The 20,073-nt window shown below is 41.6% G+C and overlaps 1 protein-coding gene across 1 annotated transcript; it reads right to left on the bottom strand.

Moving 5' to 3' along the window:
* Nucleotides 1-5,289: 5,289 nt before the first annotated feature.
* Nucleotides 5,290-14,158, bottom strand: LOC137344715 (coagulation factor IX-like). Its single transcript, XM_068007845.1, has 4 exons — nucleotides 13,998-14,158; nucleotides 10,305-10,456; nucleotides 7,227-7,257; nucleotides 5,290-5,703 (listed from the first exon to the last, which is right to left on the bottom strand). The coding sequence occupies exons 1-4, from the start codon at nucleotides 14,062-14,064 to the stop codon at nucleotides 5,540-5,542; spliced, it is 414 nt and encodes a 137-aa protein (XP_067863946.1). The 5' UTR covers nucleotides 14,065-14,158; the 3' UTR covers nucleotides 5,290-5,539.
* Between the last annotated feature and the right edge of the window lie 5,915 nt (nucleotides 14,159-20,073).

A 20,073-nucleotide genomic window follows, 5' to 3' on the forward strand; every position in this document is an offset into this window, starting at 1 on the left:
ATGATTTTGCGCAATTATGACTGTTCTTTCATTATTTGCAATATAGCTCGCAGTTTTTACTTACTGCAAATATCTAGTTAATGAATAACAAGGTATCTTATAAGGTCACTTTGGCATAAAATTGACAAAACCCGAATTCTGGTAAAAGCCTCTTCAATATTGTGGACATTGGGATGTCAGCAACCCACTTCCTGTTTTTCTTGTGTGAATTGAGCGTACGAGTTAGGAGCAGTGCTGTGCTGATGGTTCTTAATCTTTGCATGAGCTGTGAATTATAAAGGCTAGGGTACAATATAGCACACTGATCCTGAAGTCTGTTCTGTTTGTGCAAAACAATTGATTCTTAATTTGTTTTTAAAGCATTTGACTTGGAGTTTATTTGATTTTACCAATGTGTATTTAATAAGAGGCTGCAAAGTGAAAAGCTAGTCAACATTGTGGTAACCAATTACACAGTCCTGTCGCTATACTGGTGGGACTGCTGCACGTTGTAGACACAGCACACATGTAGCTTGCACAGCTCAACTCGTGTCATTTTGCAAGGCTGACTCATTTTATTAATTTCCATAGTCTCCTTGTGCAGACTGGGAGATGTGCAGGAAGTGTCCTCGGGTTAGAGGGAGGGTTATCTGGTCAGTCAGTAGTTCTTAAAGAGCTGCTGTTTGCAATTAAAAGTGACTTGCATGTTTTCAAAAACTCTTGTTTTCCTGTTGACACTTATGTATGGCAGCAAGGAGGGAGAGGCACGTTACTGTTCCTTTTGAAGATGCTGCTATGGAGATTATCTGGTCATTATTTCACTGCTGTTTGTGGGAGCTTGCTGTGTGCAATTTGGCTGCTGCGTTTCCTACATTACAACAGTGACTACACTTCAAAAGTACTTCATTGGTTGTAAAGCACTTAGGGTTGTGAATCTTTAGAATTCTCTACCCCAAAGGGCTGTGGATGCTCAGTCATTGAATAAATTCAAGACTGAGATCGACAGATTTTTTGGACACTAAGAGAATCAAGGGATATGGAGATAGGGCAGGAAAGTAGAGTTGAGGTAGAAGATCAGCCATGATCTTATTGAATGGCGGAGCAGGCTCGAGGGGCTGTATGGCCTACGCCTGTTCCTATTTCTTATGTTCTTATGGCCCATAAATCATGAAAGGCACTACATAAATGCAATTTCTTTCTTTCTTTTTTTCTTTTTCTTTTTCCAGGAGATGCTGTTAGGAAGGGTAGCATTCAGTAGCATAGCTCGAAAATACCTTGTGGAAATAGCAAAGTGAGTCAATGTTGTCTCCCAAGTCCTTTGGTTGTGGGTGCCAATGTAGACTCTTGAAGATTGGCAAGGGAAGGTTACCCACACTTTATCTACAATTAATATTTGGTCTCAAGATGAATGCCAGTAAGAGTTCATTCACACCTTGGTGCTCCTTCACTGAGGCAGCATGCAAAGCAATCTGGCAACCTTTCAGCTGGTTGACGCATGCCCATTTTGCTGCATGGTTCACTTTGTTGCTGGTACAGAAACATGCTTCTAATGTTACCTATAAATCTTGCAAGTTAGGACCAACAAGCACACTGCCGACACAAGCTATTTGCATGCAGCATGTTCATGGACTCACTCAAGCTGACACATAGCCTGGGCATTGGGGTGACATTGTCACAGTCTTCCAAGTTCCAACAGATGTACATTTGTATCTGCTAAGTGAAAAAGGTGGGACATAACAGGTGAGAACAAATGTAGATTGGAGGGGACCTTGCAACTATCGATTTTTGATTCGCTTTGAAGAATAGGCACTCCAAATTCTGGACAACCCCATTGTAAAACCCAAAGCTGGTAGAAATCAGTGCAAAACAGGCACTAGGTGAAAGATCCTGGTTTTCCACCACCTATGTGCTCGGCGAGTACCCGTAGCCATTTTGGATAGTGTAAAAGAATTGACATATTAGTCACACTAGATTTTAGTGAAATCCTTCAAGATTTTGATTCTTAACTTTGTGTACCCTTTATATAACATATCAAGACAATTAAAGTCATGGTTCTTTCAGGCTCATCAATGATTCCTGAAACACGTTAACCACTCAACCGCCCCTTTTGAACTATTACTGAATTGTTGTACTCTAATTAGGAATACTATAATAGATGCAGTCTTTTAAAATGTTGTGTGGCCCAATCCTGCAACCAGGTCATTATACACACGCAGCTGGGTTTCACTCTAATGTTTGGGTGAGGATCCAGATTTTGGCTGTTATCTGCCACAGGTAACATATCCTCCTGGATCGTTTGGCAAATGTTCCTGTCTGGTCTAATCCAGACTTAACCCCAAATTGGGAGTGGAGAATATCAAACCTGGTTTGATAAAAATATTAAATACTTGTCCTGGATCATGAATGGGGTGCTCCAGTCATATGAAATCTTTTCAACAAGAGTTTTATCTTGAGGATGGTAACCTCTGCCATTGCCTTCAATTGCAGCATTGTATAGATAAATGACATATCTTTGTGCACTCACTGGCATCTAAATGTTGGTTACATTTTTAAATATAGTGTTTGTGAAGTCCCTGTAAGACACGACTCTAATATCATTAAAAGTGAATTTTTAAAAGGCCCCATGCCAGTTGTAATCATGGTGTGAAAAGTTGAGATGCAGGTGGTAATTTTTAACTTAACCCATCGACTGGAAATGGCTGGGTTCGGGTTGGCCGCCCATTTTACAGCCCGCCTGATTTATTCTCCAATGGAGAGTTTTTAAAATTCATTCTTGGGATATGGGTGTCGCTGGCAAGGTCAGCATTTATTGCCCATCCCTAGTTGCCCTGAGAAGGTGGTAGTGGACCTTCTTCTTGAACCCCTGCAGTCCGTTGTGTGAAGGTGCTCCCACTGTGCTGTTAGGTAGGGAGCTCCAGGATTCTGACCCGCGATGATGAAGGAACGGTGATATATGTCCAAGTCGGGATGGTGTGTGACTTGGAGGGGAGCTTGTCTGGGTTGTCAATCCTCTCTGTCCCTCAGCACTTGGGGACAAAGAATTGCTGTAATCACTCTGTACAGTAAGAGCAGAAACATCTTCATTCTGAATGTCTTTATGATATTGCTACATAGCAATCAGAAACAGGTCTTAATTTGTTGTGCAGATTTCTGTTTTCCCTGCTCATGCGCAAGAGCTGTTCTGTGATCAGTTTCTATTTCCAAAGTATGGGCAACACATGGATCCATATTCAACTGGCTAAGTTATCAGAAACCAATTGGATAAGTAAAGAGTAGAAGGATCCAGACATGGCAATGATGCAGAAAGGAGATGAAAGTAATCTTTATATAAATGGCATAATTAGAAAGGTGGTTTATTTTCCCTTTTCCTATCATTTTAGATTCTTTAGTGTTGTGTTATACTTTTGGGTACTATTTTACGCAATATATTAGGATTGATCTGAGGAGATTGAATTAATGTCAACAGCACATATTACTAAATATTTACTTGATCAATATCTGCGTTTTGGCACCATTCAGTGCAATGCTATAATTTTCTAAATCATTCATTTTTAAAACTGTAATTTTAACATGTTAATGAAGAAATCTTTTTTTTCTTAAAACAAAATGTAGGTTGCATGACTTTGATATTGTTTAAACTTGTAAATATGCTGTCTGTTGTTTGTACTTGGTTACTCAGAGCTGGACTTTACCTATTCACAGACACAGTATCTTTTGTAGCTTTTGTTAAGTCTCTGTAAATGTGTGTTAAACCACGAGAACCATGAACTTTTTGTTAACTTAAACTGTAAATGGTTCTGGTACCAAACGTTTTACGATCAAGATTGCAACATTTGTCCTTAAAATAATCTGGCTGCCTCCAGTACTATCTGCCAGTATATTCACAGGCCAGCAGTCACATTTGGAGTGAATTGCCCTGAGCTTATTTTGGGTTTGGAAGGCTGCTTCATACTGGCACCTCCAAAATCCGATCTGAGTTCGGGTGCACAGTGAAATCCTGACATAATGACATATGCAAGATGACATCATGCTGTACGCATACAAAAAGTTTTGTTAATCATTAAAAATATTTTAACGTTATTTTCCCAGGAGGAGAATGATTTTAGACATTTTATAAACGTGTTCCTCACTAGCTCTGCTTACCTTTTCCCTTTGGGACCCAAACTGCAGAAGACCAAGGTAACACTGCAGTTTGAGATCTGCAGTTCAGGAGCTGGGGCTTCCAGAGTCAGGCTTGGAGACTGATTTGATCTGCCACCAACCCTATTTGCACATCATCTTTAGCATCACTACAAAGTGGGAAGCTAAAGAAGATGTATGAATGCCACTTGGAGTAATGAAAAGAAAGACTTGCATTTATATAGTGCCTTTCACAACCTCAGAACGTCCTAAAGCGCTTTTACAACCAATGAATTACTTTTAAAGTGTATCTGCTGTTGTAATGTAGGAAACGTGGCCGCCAATTTGTGCACAGCAAAAGGTCCCACAAACAGCAATGAGATAATAACCAGATAATCTGCTGTAATGATCTTGGTTGAGGGATAAATATTGGCCAGGGCACTAGGGAGAACTCCCCTGATCTTCTTTGAATAGTGTCATGGGATCTTTTATGTCCAAGGCAAACGAGGCCTCAGTTTTACATAGAATGTACAATACAGAAACAGGCCATTCGGCCCAATAGGTCCATGCCGGTGTTTATGCTCCACACGAGCCTCCTCCCTCCCTACTTCATCTAACCCTATCAGCACATCCTTCTATTCCTTTCTCCCTTATGTGTTTATCTAGCTTCCCCTTAAATGTCTCATCTGAAAGACGGCACATCCGACAGTGCAGCACTCCCTCAGTACTGCACTGAAGTGTCAGATTAGATTATGTGCTCAAGTCTCTGGAGTGGTTGTTGAACCCACAGCCTCTGACTCAGAGGCGACAGTACTACCACTGAGCCAAGGCTGACACCTTAATGAAGGAATGAGCAAGGCAATTGACTAGAATAAGTGTTTTCTAAATTAATTTGTACTGGATAACATTGATCTTACAGATAATTGTGGAGCCTTTGGGAGTAGGTGAAAATCATACTGGAAGAAGGATCTGAACATGTGTTAAATATTCACTTCATAAATAAAGTCGTTGCACAAATCCCATCTCCACTCAAATTGATTCAGAAATCTAGAGGTCAGTATTACATGTTATGAAAAAGCACAAATAAATAATTGTTTATGTGGCACTCAGACTAGCTGAGATGCACCCTAGAATCCTCAAGGAAAAGAGTGCATAAAGAATTATGTTCTGGTTGGTATTTTTAAAAATTCCATCAATACAGAATCTTTTAAAATTCCATCATCAATAAAGTCTTAGCTTCAGACTGCACAGATACCTAAAGCTACAGCTTCCAAAGACACGAGTGAAATAGGCCCAAACACATTCCATGTGTATCGTTTATTGATCAAGGTGGGTTGAGGTTTTATTGATCTATAAAACTCTTCAGAACAAATTAACATAAATTTAATAGTTTGATTCAATCTTAAAAGATTGCAACAGTGACAATAAAAAGCCTTTAGTATTATTCACTGTCAACACAATCTTCTAACTTTGCAAATAGGTTGTTTTGCAAGGTGTTGATTTCCTGTTTCTTTTCTGTGAGCTGCTCTTTAAGTTCATTGATTTTCTTTTGCTCTTTAAGAATTTTCTTTCCAGTTGCCATAAGAGGAACTAGACAGGCATGCCCTGAAAATAGAATCAGAATATTACTGTTACTCAGACCAAGGGCATAGTTACTATAGAATTGTCATTAGAATGGATTTACAGTAGTGGTGTGATAAAGTTTTAATTACATTTTGTTGTAATGACAGTTACCTAGTTGTGATGTAAAAGGAATAGATGTAGAAATAAAGCAGTATATGCAGATACTGAGAGTAAAACTGCATGGACCCATACCAAAACTGCAACCCTGGTAGTTCAGGGACATATGCCATCTATAGTATGCAACTCATCACTGTTAGCCCATTAGAAGCTGTAGCCTATGTTTCCTGCTATTGCAGAGTGCTTTGAAGACCATCTGACTCAGATGACCACCTTCATAAACTATATTACGCAAAGCTGAAACCATAAAAGCACAAACACTAATCTTACACGGTTCTCATGGTGGTGACGATTCAGAAACAAGTATAAACTGGCAGTGGGATGACAACATGAATTACCCCATATCAACTGCCTTACACCCCTGTACTACCCATTGCATCTTGCTCATAATGCTTGAAATATGTTCTCACCACTGTTCCAACTTTCTATTTTAAGTCTGAGCATGTGTTCACATTATATAATTGCACACATCTCGCATGCATATCACAAAAAATATTTCAGATATATGGGTTTTCTTTAAACACCAATTTCTAGGAAGCCATTTTCCTTTCTTGCAACTATGACGTCTAGGAAATAGAATTGATTATGATGCTTTAGTTCCATGATGAATTTAGTAAGAAGGTCCCTGCAATCTTCAAGACTGCTGTTCCATGGAGCTACACTACAAATGTATTGTGCACATATGCCATTTAGACCAGAATTGATTGTGGCTGATGCACTTCATTCCTGTCTATCCAAACAAGGGCTTCAGCTGTGTTCAGGAATAAAAAGACTGTGTTTACCCTGATCATCAGCTGGGACAAGAAAGTAACTTCTGATTGGTTGAGGTACTTCCATTGGTTGGAAGTTCAGAGAATAAGTTTAGTGCTCTACACTCCCCACTAAGTTACTTAAAAAGCCTCCAAAGCATATGAAGTAAATATTCTAATTAGGAATTATTATTATGAAAGGTAAACCCTTCTTATCCTATAACTGGGATATGAATCTGGCACAAGAGGATTCACAATTTGTCAATACTGGCAGACTGTTTGGATCTGATATATCAAATTTGAAATATTAGAACCAAGCAATCACCTCATTGTTTAAATTAAAAGCACCTTCATAAAATTATCTGTGCTAACAGGCTTGCTTGTTAACATGTTTACAGTGAATGGAAACTGGAAATTTTTTGGCCACAAAGATTTTGCTGTCTCAATCGTTCCTCAATCGTTAAGTATTGTTTGGAAGCAAGATTCATTTAACCAACACTTTTTAAACTAAATTATGCTGGAATTATTTCTAAATTAAAAACATTTAGGGGATCACACAATTTCTTTACCCTGTTTACATTCAATGTTTCTCCAGTTCTGTTAAGTTACTGAACCAAAAAAAGAATCAATCATACATACTTCCATGAATATAATCTTCCCAGAAGACTTCCTACAAAGGAAAGAGATAGATTTTACTTCAAGAACTTTAAGAAATGTAAATCACAAATAAAAACATACCTACAAAGACTTTATCAACAATGATAACAAATTACATTTATATAGCTCCTTTAAGGTAGAAAAACATCTCAAGGAATTTCACAGAAGTGTAAGCAAAATGGATGTCAAGTCAAAGAAGGAGATAGGTTTTAGAAGGGATGACCAAAAGCTTGGTCAGTGAGGTGGGTTTTAAGAAAGGTCTTAAAGGAGGAGGTGATGGAAAGGTGTAGGGGTTCAGGGAGCAAATTCCAAAGAGAGTGATCCTTCAATCTGGTGTTCCAAGCAGGGAGCGGCACTTGTAGTGATATCGCAGCCCATGATTTTCTGTCTGTAAAAATTAAGTGGGCCACACATCCATGATTTAGTGAGATACACTCGCTGTGAACTTCGCTCCCCACTTAAGAGCACTGGATTACATAATCACCCCTTAAACACTGTGCAGTCTTTTTATTGCCCATTCCTGTTTACCAGCCTGATATAAAATAAATAGGTTAGCATATTAATTAGACCCATAAGGGTAGATTTTATGACTGGGCCTGTTCTTTGGGTGTAAATTGGGCACTGCAAATTGGAAAACTGAGTGGAGATCTGCTGCTCCAGATCGCTGCCCTTTTAGTGTCTTCAATTGGGATTACACAGAGTGTAGAAAGCCCTCAGTAATTTGTGGGCGGATGCTTATGAAAGAGTGCATGATGGCACCATGATGCGATTCATGCAAGTTTCATCATTTCTTCCCATTTCACGTCATTTCCTTTATCTGCTCATGTGAGCTGAATGTTCAGGCTTGGCCTGGTGGACCTCCAAAATGATATCAGTTTTAAAGAGACCAGTAGTGAGAGTGCAACATTATCAGGCCATTGCTAAAGCTTTTCTCTTGTGTCTTTTTCCCTGTTGCCATGAGTTGTTGTGTAGAGCCTTCCTAACTATTGCTGTGGTGCTGCCTTTATGTCCGTTCCCATGATGCCATAATGGGTTTTCCATTGGAAATTCTCTTACGTCTTTGTTTTTTTTGGGAGGAAGACTGACAGAGGGATGCCCAGCAGGTAGGACTGAACCTGAAACACTCAGAACCTACCCGCCAGTGACCCAACACTGGAATATACAGGCAAAGGCACACTCTCATCTGTTATTGGCTTCTTATTCCTGTAGTCATAAACAAAGTGCCACAAGGGTTAAAAGCCCCAACATAGCAATGCACGTGGCCATTCTGCCTTTTAAAACGTACCCGAGACCCCAGTAAGTAGCGTGCAAGTTGTGGAAACATTAATAGCCCCATGTTTTCTAATAGGTGAGCTACAACATTACATGGCTTCTTTGGAAGATGTTAGGTGTGCCATACGTTAGTATAGGGTGCCTTGTGATGGTGTGATTAAGGCTAGATTTCATAAATGAGAAATATACATACAAAGTCCAGGTGCAGCTCTTAGAGGTGAAAGTACCTGTTACTAGTATGCCATAACATTTAATCTGATGCAACCAAATTCGGAATGCACCTATTTTTGAAAATTTCCGAGGGTGGAAAATTTCTTGCACAGCTGACTGACTGACCTCCTCACCAGTGACACCACATTGACTTGCTCAGTGACTTTGTCCCACACATGCCTCGCTTTTGAAGAGGGTGCCCCTTGATCCAAACGTGACAGCTCTCCTTCGCTGCAGCTCCCTCAGTATCTCTGCCCTGGTCACTTGCACTCCTTCAGTCCATGTCCCCCTTCTGTCAAATCTTGCAACTCAGCACTTAGCTGCATCATATTATAAATTACGGCATACTAGATTGGTTATACACTGGTCAGCAATCCTTGAAGGCACAACTGCAGCCCTTTAAATGTGCTGCTGTTCAGATATCCCACTCCAACACCCTTTTCGCTCACAGAGGATTTCCCCAGGTTTTCCAATGTCCCCTCACTTAAATGCAACCGGTGCGCTCCCAGTGCAATTCACATTACACATAGGAAAGGCAGAGGTTGGGATTCCCTGGGCAGATGCAGAAATGTGCCGATGCAGCTTCTTAAAACAGGACCTGCACTCCCTGTTGGTGGCAAAGTTTGAAACCTGGGCATTTTCTAGTGTGCATTGTGTTGAGATGAGGCAGGATGCTGCTAATGGCAGGGGGCAGGGAGGACAACCTATATCAGGCGAAAAAGTCAGGGGAGCAAATAAAAATCCAAAACAAAGAACCAAGCAATGGTGCAATGCCCAGAAACCAAAAACGGCAAAAAGAACAAGACTAATCTCATCAAAAACTTTATAGTTCTAAAAATATTTCCTGCAAGAGTGCACTTTGTTCCAACTTTTAAAGATGCCCAGAGGAGGCCTCCCACCACAGGAGCAAAGCATTGGAATTCAAGGGTCAGTAAAGACACACCCCTAACTTGCTCCAAAATGAATGCACTAATGAGGCTTGCACCATGGAACCGCACAAGCCTCCTTCACCCCCAGCATTGCCCCACTGGAAAGCTCACAGCTAGTGAAAATCAAGACGCAAGGCAAAACACCCTTGTTCTCCGCCCCTTCCCTGCGTCTGGCACATGCCTGCATATGTAGATGGGATCTCAGCCCCTGTTACCTGCACATTGCTCAGTTCATGCAAGGGATGCATGGATAATATTTCAATTAGCAGGACTCACTAGATACCAGTTGGTCCATGACCTGTGGCGATGACATGAACTGTGTGCACTTGCCGGTACAAAATTTAACCAATTATTCCCGCCACTCGTGTGCCATTGTTTCTACCTACAGTAAACAGGTAATATTTTTGTGCACCAATGACAAAAAATTAGAACTTTCCCTTGCTGGGATGCATCAGTCTCCAGCTGTCAGGCTTATATCTCTACTCAGTACTGACAGAGACAAACTGCTGGTCCATCCAATACATTATCCTGAACCAATTTGTAACCCACCCCAACTATGCCAGAGAGTGTCTCCTTGACCTGTATAAAATAACATTTCAAATGAAAAAAATTAGATCAAACCAGATTTGAATAAACTTTAAATCCTTACTGTGTTTTTGTTATTTTGAAAAACCTCTCTGGCCTCCTCGAAGGAACAAATATTTTCAATACACTTTCTTTCCAGATTCCCTTTCTTAGGTTCCTGGTACGTACTGAAAGGCCAGGACAGGAACATAAAAGCCGTTGATTTCTGTAAAAACACTAAATAATAACAATAAAGACAAGTTTACTCCTCAGTATCTCTCTGAAGAGGATGTGGATTCTGTCTTCATTTTATTTTACAGGAAAATGGAGAATGCATGATGTTAAGCCACTAAACACAGACTTCACAAGGATTTAGTAACTCCTGAATAAGAGTAAGTAAACTTTGTAGATCTCACCATAAATACTTATGCATGCTTATCATCCCCATTTTACTCGAATAGCTTGTGTTTTGGACCTGCAGTTTGCAGACATTAAACTTCTCGCACTCTTCTGCACAGCTCTGACATCCAGCTCTACCCCTCCCCCACTTCATCAACCCTATAACCACCCCTGTGCTGTCAGACTGCTTGTCCAATGTCAAGTCATGGATGAGTCAAAGTTGCCTTCAACATTGAGAAGACTGAATTCATCCTTTTGGTCCCAACCATAAACTCCATCTCTTTCCCCGACCACTTTCTAAGGCTGATTTAAACCTTGCAAAACCATGGTCTCCTGTTTGACCCAACACTGAGTTTCAAACCTCACATCCTATCTGGCATCAAAACTGCAACATTGCTCACCTCTACCCATACCTCACCTCCCCCGCCCCCCCCACAACTGACACTGAAACCCTTATCCATGCTTTTGTAATAACTAGCCTCAATTTCTCCGATATCCTCCTTGCAAACCTCCTCTCCCCTCCCCTCGGACTCGGCTGCCCATATCCTGTCCCGTTTGCCCATCACGCCCATCCTCACTGGCTTACAATGGCTCCCTATTCCCAACACATTGAAATTAAAATCCTTATTCTTGACTTCAAATCCCCCTACAGCCTCATCTCACCCTACTTCTACAGACTCTTCCAACATTATGTCGTCTCCCGTACCCTTCATTCACCTAACACTGGCCTTTTGTGCGTCGTCCCTCCCTTTGCCTCATCACTGGTGGTAAAGCATTCAACTACCTCAATCCTGCTCTCTAGCATTCTCTTACTAAATACTTCTGCCCCTCTGCTTCTCTCTGCACCTTTAACAACCCATCTTTTTGACAAAACTTTTGGATATCTCGCCTGACTCTTGCAACATGGCATGATATCCACTCTTTTATTCCTTTTATCTACTTATCTTCTTTTTTTCTTCCTCTCTGAAAAGTGCCTTTGCATTCCAGGATGATCCTGGAGTAGAAAACAGTTTTTGGCAAAGGAGACCAGTGCCCGATAGTGCTTGATGTGGTCCAGCCAGATCTGGCGATGAACGGCTGAACCAACAACACCAAGAGCAGAAAATCTGGCCATTTAAAAATTTTTTTTAATTCGTTCATGGGATGTGGGTGTCGCTGGCGAGGCCAGCATTTATTGCCCATCCCTAATTGCCCCTTGAGAAGGTGGTGGTGAGCCGCCTTCTTGAACCGCTGCAATCCGTGTGGTGACAGTTCTCCCACTGTGCTGTTAGGAAGGGAGTTCCAGGATTTTGACCCAGCGACGATGAAGGAACGGCGATATATTTCCAAGTCGGGATGGTGTGTGACTTGGAGGGGAATGTGCAGGAGGTGTTGTTCCCATGTACCTGCTGCTCTTGTCCTTCTAGGTGGTAGAGGTCGCGGGTTTGGGAGGTGCTGTCGAAGAAGCCTTGGCGAGTTGCTGCAGTGCATCCTGTGGATGGTACACACTGCAGCCACAGTGCGCCGGTGGAGAAGGGAGTGAATGTTTAGGATGGTGGATGGGGTGCCAATCAAGCGGGCTGCTTTATCTTGGATGGTGTCGAGCTTCTTGAGTGTTGTTGGAGCTGCACTCATCCAGGCAAGTGGAGAGTATTCCATCACACTCCTGACTTGTGCCTTGTAGATGGTGGAAAGGCTTTGGGGAGTCAGGAGGTGAGTCACTCGCCACAGAATACCCAGCCTCTGACCTGCTCTCATAGCCACAGTATTTATATGGCTAGTCCAGTTAAGTTTCTGGTCAATGGTGACCCCCAGGATGTTGATGGTGGGGGATTCGGCGATGGTAATGCCGTTGAATGTCAAGGGGAAGTGGTTAGACTCTCTCTTGTTGGAGATGGTCATTGCCTGGCACTTATCTGGCGCGAATGTTACTTGCCACTTATGAGCCCAAGCCTGGATGTTGCCCAGGTCTTGCTGCATGTGGGCTCGGACTGCTTCATTATTTGAGGGGTTGCGAATGGAACTGAACACTGTGCAGTCATCAGCGAACATCCCCATTTCTGACCTTATGATGGAGGGAAGGTCATTGATGAAGCAGCTGAAGATGGTTGGGCCTAGGACACTGCCCTGAGGAACTCCTGCAGCAACGTCCTGGGGCTGAGATGATTGGCCTCCAACAACCACTACCATCTTCCTTTGTGCCAGGTATGACTCCAGCCACTGGAAAGTTTTCTCTCCGATTCTCGTTGACTTCAATTTGACTAGGGCTCCTTGGTGCCACACTCGGTCAAATGCTGCCTTGATGTCAAGGGCAGTCACTCTCACCTCACCTCTGGAATTCAGCTCTTTTGTCCATGTTTGGACCAAGGCTGTAATGAGGTCTGGAGCCGAGTGGTCCTGGCGGAACCCAAACTGAGCATCGGTGAGCAGGTTATTGGTGAGTAAGTGCCGCTTGATAGCACTGTCGACGACACCTTCCATCACTTTGCTGATGATTGAGAGTAGACTGATGGGGCGGTAATTGGCCGGATTGGATTTGTCCTGCTTTTTGTGGACAGGACATACCTGGGCAATTTTCCACATTGTCGGGTGGATGCCAGTGTTGTAGCTGTACTGGAACAGCTTGGCTAGAGGCGCAGCTAGTTCTGGAGCACAAGTCTTCAGCACTACAGCTGGGATGTTGTCGGGGCCCATAGCCTTTGCTGTATCCAGTGCACTCAGCCGTTTCTTGATATCACGTGGAGTGAATCGAATTGGCTGAAGACTGGCTTCCGTGATGGTGGGGATATCGGGAGGAGGCCGAGATGGATCATCCACTCGGCAATTCTGGCTGAAGATGGTTGCAAACGCTTGCTGTATGTGGGACCTTGCTGTGCTCAAATTGGCTGCCTCATTTGCCTACATTACAACATGACTGAACTTTGAAAGTATTTCAATGGCTGTGAAGCACTTTGGGACATCCTGTGGAAGTGAAAGACATTATACAAGTGCAAGTTTTGTCTTAAAGATCTTTTTGAATATCCATTAATCCCACCTCTCCACTCTCAGTTTCCTAACAGCGATTTAACTTTTGGTATTACACGAGCATTCCCGTGTTATCCTGTGCTCGAAGATCATGACCTTTTCTATGGCTCACAAATAAGCTTAAAAAAATCCTCAACGAGCCAATCTTTCACTGAAATTGTGGCATTTCTGGTTCAGTCTTATTGGTTGATTAGTAATAAAATACCATAGTGCTCCAACCACCATTCTAGTACTGAATTAAAGTTACATCTAAGTCAGAATTCTAATAAATTATCTTATAAAATAATTAGCAGTTGATACTTTTAATGTATTGTATTGATACAGAAACATGATCCTCAGAATCCCTCTCAATTAAACTATTAATTATAAAACTTACAGGAATTTGTCAGGCAGCACCCATAGAAAAGCAACAGGATTGTTACATTCTTGAAAATGACCGTCATGGTTGAGATTCAAACTCTTTCCTTTTTTATAAGCACTGGGACAGTGAAGACCAAAGTTGTACGAGATGGTTCCACTCCTCCTCTGTTTGCTCTTTCATTGTTTATGTAACCGGTGTTTTTGCTCATTCCAATATTTTAGTTAATAAATAACAAGATATGTTCTAAAGCTGCATTGGCACAAAAATGCACCAAACTTCGTCTCTGATGCAATATCTTCAACACTGCAGGTATCAGTAAACTATTTTGTCATATTATGTGGGTGATTTTATTGTACGGTGCGGCATACAACTGCACTACACCAAAATATAACTTACTGAATGGATCAACAGTTATCTATTGGAGCTGTTTAGGTTGAGTGTTCTTTGTATCTGCCATACCACAGCGGAACCAGAGGGTTTAAACCACATAACATATGGAACCTATATCACGTTATTTGAATATGTACTGGGTTCTACTGCCGTAAAACAGTGTGTTATTTCTCAGTAAAACCATTCCATGGTAGAAGTTTGCAAACACCCCTCCTTTTATCATGTAATACAAAGCCACATGATAAATATTCACCAGCAATAAATGCTTGCAGTACTAACAAAATACAGGTTACAATGGAAGAAAAAAATCAACTGGACAAAGAAACATGCAGAAACTGCAGTCATTCAGCTGATGATGCAATGGCCAAATAACACACAAGTAAAAAAGTTCAAGCTGCATTTGTGGCTTTAGGTGAGGATGGCAATCTTGAGAGGGCAAAGCCCCAGAATAGATGCCCGAGTTCATACAAGGTAGTAACACTTAGGGTTCTGACAACTGTTCACATTGCTCCGTATTATCATTACTAGTCTTCTACATGGAATGTGATTGTAGCATATATTTTTATTAATTTGCTTTGCTCTTCTCTACACCAAGCATTATCCCAGGCTTCAACCAATCTTATGCTATAACTGTCCACCAGGTGATGCAGGAGAGCAGCCCAGGCTGCCTTCAGCACCCAGGATTGGAATCTTGCTTCATAAGAAAGCTTAAGGATGAACCTGAGCCTCACTGTCCCACTCTGTGGCACAAAATGTTGGAGCTCTGGCACCTTACCTATATTATGGCTTCTTAACATGAAGCTTACAGTAATCTGACCCATCATTATATTTTTTTCCAGAAAACTTTACAATAGGAAAACTCTCAAACACTAATTCATGTTCTCTTAAAAGTTGGGATAAATTCATTGACTTAAAAAAAGTAGTGGGAAAGGTGAGGATGAGTTCTTCAGGCAATTTAAGAGACATTTGCTGTAGTAACAGCTGTAATAATGCAGGATTTCAACTATCCCAAGATGAACTGGGATAAGAAACCTTTATGGTCAAAATAAGAAAGCATTCTTAGAATGAAAGAGGACTGTTCTTTTTATCAGTATGTTAACAGGAAAGGGAGCAGTGCTAGATCTGGGTCTGGGTAATGAAGCAGGACAAGTACTTGACCTGGAGAGATGGTGGGATAGAAATTGGACCTTGTTGCACCCATTTTACTGGTGCAATGAGGGTCTATTTCAGGGAACAATGTCCTACACCCTAAGAACACCTGGAAGTCATCCGACCTGGTATTGGGATGGGCAATTCGTCAGGTGTCCGAAGCGGCCACTCAAAACAGGCGCCAGGCCCCTAATTAGCAAATGCAAATGGCCTAGCATCTGTTGTAGGACTCATCAGGAATTCCTGCTCCGCCCAGGTTTTCCAGGCGTGGATGTAGCCTGGCAAGCGACTGCAACCAAAAAGGTTTGACGTGGAGCCAGGAGAAGCAGGAATGCTAACCCCGGCTCCACAACATTCCCAAGGGCTGCTGACAGCTCATGATCTGCTCCCCTCCCATTCTACTACCCTCCCCCGCTTCCAGGACTGTGGAGGCAGGGCAGGCCCAAATAATGTTAATGCATCCCGGGGCCTAATTTTGGTGGGGTGCACGCTCCATGCACGGTAAATGGACCTAAGGGAATTTCCACCCCCAATATTTTTGAAATAGTGATCATATTGATTAAGAAGATGCTGCCAAAGTCACAGTAAAAGAGGAGGTAGCTGAGATAGTGGATGGGCTAAAAACTGCTAAAGAGGAAGTTCTAGAAAAGCTGGCTGTACTTAAAGTAGAAAATTCACCTGGTCCAGATGGGATGCATCCTAGGTTGCTGAGGGAAGTAAGGGTAGAAATTGTGGAGGTACTGGCCATAATATTTCAATCCTTAAATACAGGGGTGGTGCCAGAGGACTGGAGAATTGCAAATGTTACACCCTTGTTCAAAAAAGGGTGTAAGGATAAACCCAGCAACTACAAATCAGTCAGTTTAATCTCCGGTGCAAAATTAATAGTCACTTGGACAAGTATGGATTAAGAAAAGGAAAGCCAGCATGGATTTGTTAAAGGCAAATCGTGTTTAGCTAATTTGATTTAATATTTTTGATGTGGTAACAGAGAGGGTTGATGAGGGCAATGCGGTTGATGTATATATGGACTTTCAAAAGGCATTTAATAAAGTGTCACATAATAGGCTGGCCAGCAAAATTGAAGCCCATGGAATAAAAAGAGGGAGTGGCAGCATGGATACGAAATTGGCTAAGTGACAGGAAACAGAGAGTAGAGGTAAAAGGTATTTTTCAGACTGGAGGAAGGTATACAGTGGTGTTCCCCAGGGGTCAGTACTAGGACCACTGCTTTTTTTGATATATATTAATGACTTGGTCTTGGGTGTACAGGGCACAATTTCAAAATTTGGAGATGACACAAAACTTGGAAGTGTAATAAACAGTGAGGAGGATAATGGTAGTCTTCAAGAGGACATAGACAGGCTAGCTGAATGGATGGACACATGGCAGATAAAAATTAACACAGAAGTGCGAAGTTTTGGCAGGAAGAATGAGGAGAGGCAATACAAACTAAATGGTACAATTCTAAAGGGGGTGCAGGAACAGTGAGACCTGTGGGTATATGTGCATAAATCTTTGACGGTGGCAGGATATGTTGAGAAAGTGGTTAAAAAAGCATATGGGATCCTCAGCTTTATAAGTAGAAGCATAGAGTACAAAAGCAAGGAAGTTATGTTGAACCTTTATAAAACATGGTTTTGGCCACAACTGGAGTATTGTGTCCAATTTTGGGCACCACACTTCAGGAAGGATGTGAAGTCCTTGGAGAGGGTGCAGAAAAGATTTACTAGACCGGTTCAAAGGATGAGGAACTTCAGTTACGTGGATAGACTGGAGAAGCTGGGGTTGTTCTCCTTAGAGCAGAGAAGGTTGATAGGAGATTTGATAGAAGTGTTCAAAATCATGAAGGGTTTAGATAAAATAAACAAAGAGAAACTGTTCTCATTGGCGGAAGGGTCGAGAATCAGAGGACACAAATTTAAGACGATTGGCAAAAGAACCAAAGGTGACATGAGAAAAAAACTATTTTACGCAGCGAGTAGTTATGATTTAGAATGCGCTGCCTGAAAGGGTGGTGGAGGCAGATTCAATCGTGGCTTTCAAAAAGAAATTAGTTAAATATTTGAAGTGAAAAAATTTGCAGTGCTATGGGGAAAGAGCAGGGGAATAGGACCAACTGGATTGCTCTTACAAAGAGCCGCCATGGGCTTGATGGCCGAATGGCCTCCTTCTGTGCTGTTACCATTCTATGATTCTATTATGTTCACATTGAACATAGGAACAGGAGTAGGCCAGTCACTCACACCTGTTCAGACATTCGATTAAATCATGGCTGATCTGCATCTTTATTCCATTTACCCACCTTGGTTCCATTTAAAAAAAATCTATCAATCTCAACTTTGAAATTTTCTATTGACTCAGCCTCAACAGCTTTTTTTGCAGCGGGGGGGGGCGGTTCCAGATTTCCACTACCCTTTGTGTGAAGAAGTGCTTCCTGACATCACCCCTAAATGGCTAGCTCTAACTTTAAGGTTATATAATAATAGAATGATACAGCACAGACAGAGGCCATTTGGCCCATCATGCCTGTGCCGGCTCTTTGAAAGAGCTATCCAATTGGTCTCATTCCCCTGCCCTTTCCCCGTAGCCCTGTAAACGTTTCCCCTTCAAGTATTTATCAGATTCCCTTTTGAAAGTTATTACTGAATTTGCTTCCACCGCCTTCTCAGGCAGTGCATTCCAAATCATAACAACTCACTACGTAAAATAATTTCTCATCTCACCTCTGGTTCTTTCGCCAATTACCTTAATTACCAATGTCCTCTGGTTACCAACCCTTCTGCCACTGGGAACAGTTTCTCCTTATTTATTCTATCAAACCCTTCATGGTTTTGAACACCTGTTAAATTTCCCCTTAACCTTCTCTAGTCTCTCCACATTACTGAAGTCCCAGAGCCCTGGTACCATTCTTGTAAATCTCCTCTGCACCCTCTCTAAGGCCTTAGCATCCTTCCTAAAGTGTGGTGCCCACAATTGGACACGATATTCCCACTGGGGCCTAACCACTAATCAGTGAACCTCTCTCGCCTCTAGCTTTCAACTTCTTTCTCTTGCTATTGCGATCTTGTCACTCTTGGCTTTATCAATGCTACTAACATCAGTGCTCCTCTTGTCCCTTCTAAGCAGCAAATACACCACTACACGCACTTCCTCCTCCACGCACTATGCTGAAATCAAGAATCACCAGTCACACGATCTCCTACTCCACCTCATCTTTCCTAGGGCGTCAAAATTGTGCAACTCCATATGTTGCTCAATCTTCCTCCTCCAATCTATAGGGCGTTAAAACCAAAAAAAGTTTCATTTAAGCACTAAACTGTCTGAGGTGCCATCTATGCCACCTTGTTCTGCACTTCCCCACCAGAGGAAATAGTTTCTATCTACCCTATCAAATCCTTTAAACATCTTAAAACACCTCAATTAGGTCACCTTAATCTTCCATACTTAAGGGAATACAAGCCTAGTCCATGCAACCTGTTTTCATAATTTAACCCTCAAATCCCCACTATCATTCTGGTGAATCTGCACTACACCCCCTCCATCATCAATATATCCTTCCTAAGGTGCGATGCCCAAAACTGAATGCGGTACTCCAGATGCAGTCTAACCGGGGCTTTATACGACCGTAGCATAATCTCCATCCCTTTGTACTCCAGCCTTTACTGAAAATAAAGGGGAAAGGAGTCATAGGACTGGAAAGTAGCTCATTCAAAAGGGAAGGGATCTAGCCCATATTAATTGATTGGAATGGCAGATTCCTAATTGGTATGTATTTAACCTGTACCCTACAAGCTGGGTAGGATACATGTTAAATACATTCCAATTAGGAGTAAATGGAATGTCAGAGGCTGGGGTTCCATGGATAACAAGTAAAATGAGAATAAAAATGGTATATGATAATGCAGGGGATATAATAGAAGAAAAGGGATGACAAAGCTTGGTTGAAGAGGTGGAATTTGAGAAGCTGTTTTTAAACAAAATCAAAAATGGTGAATTGAAGAAGTGGGAGGGAGGGAGTTTCAGAGAATAGGACCAAAGCAACTGAAGCCTTTGCCTCTAACGATGCATGAAGGGGTGCACAAAAAAAATAATTATATATGGAACTTCCCCAAATTCCTTTGCTAATTCAATTAATTTACATTCCTTCCCCCACCGTTAAGTGTCTTAAAAACAATGCTTTTACTACAATTCTTTTTTAATTAATTGGTCTCGTCTAATTGATGAACAAATATGACACATGGGATGCTTTTTAAAAGGACTATTCAGTTTGATGAGGAAACACTTGTGAAGGATGGTTGAAGAAATAAAGTTTGGCTAATACAAAAGATATATTGGTGAGTGTTAATATCTGGCAGTCTTATAGAACGACCATACCTAGAAGGTTACTATTCATAAAAGTGATTTATTTCTTCGGTCCTTTGAACAGCTATCCCACGTTTTAGGATGGTTGCAAGCAGTTGTGACCCCATTCATACATGCATCAAAAAGTGAAAGTACTGATGATTACTCAATATTATTGGTCATGAACAACACTGAATTGGAAAAGAAA

Source organism: Heptranchias perlo, chromosome 27 (genome assembly GCF_035084215.1).
Source record: "Heptranchias perlo isolate sHepPer1 chromosome 27, sHepPer1.hap1, whole genome shotgun sequence".
NCBI lineage: Eukaryota > Metazoa > Chordata > Chondrichthyes > Hexanchiformes > Hexanchidae > Heptranchias > Heptranchias perlo.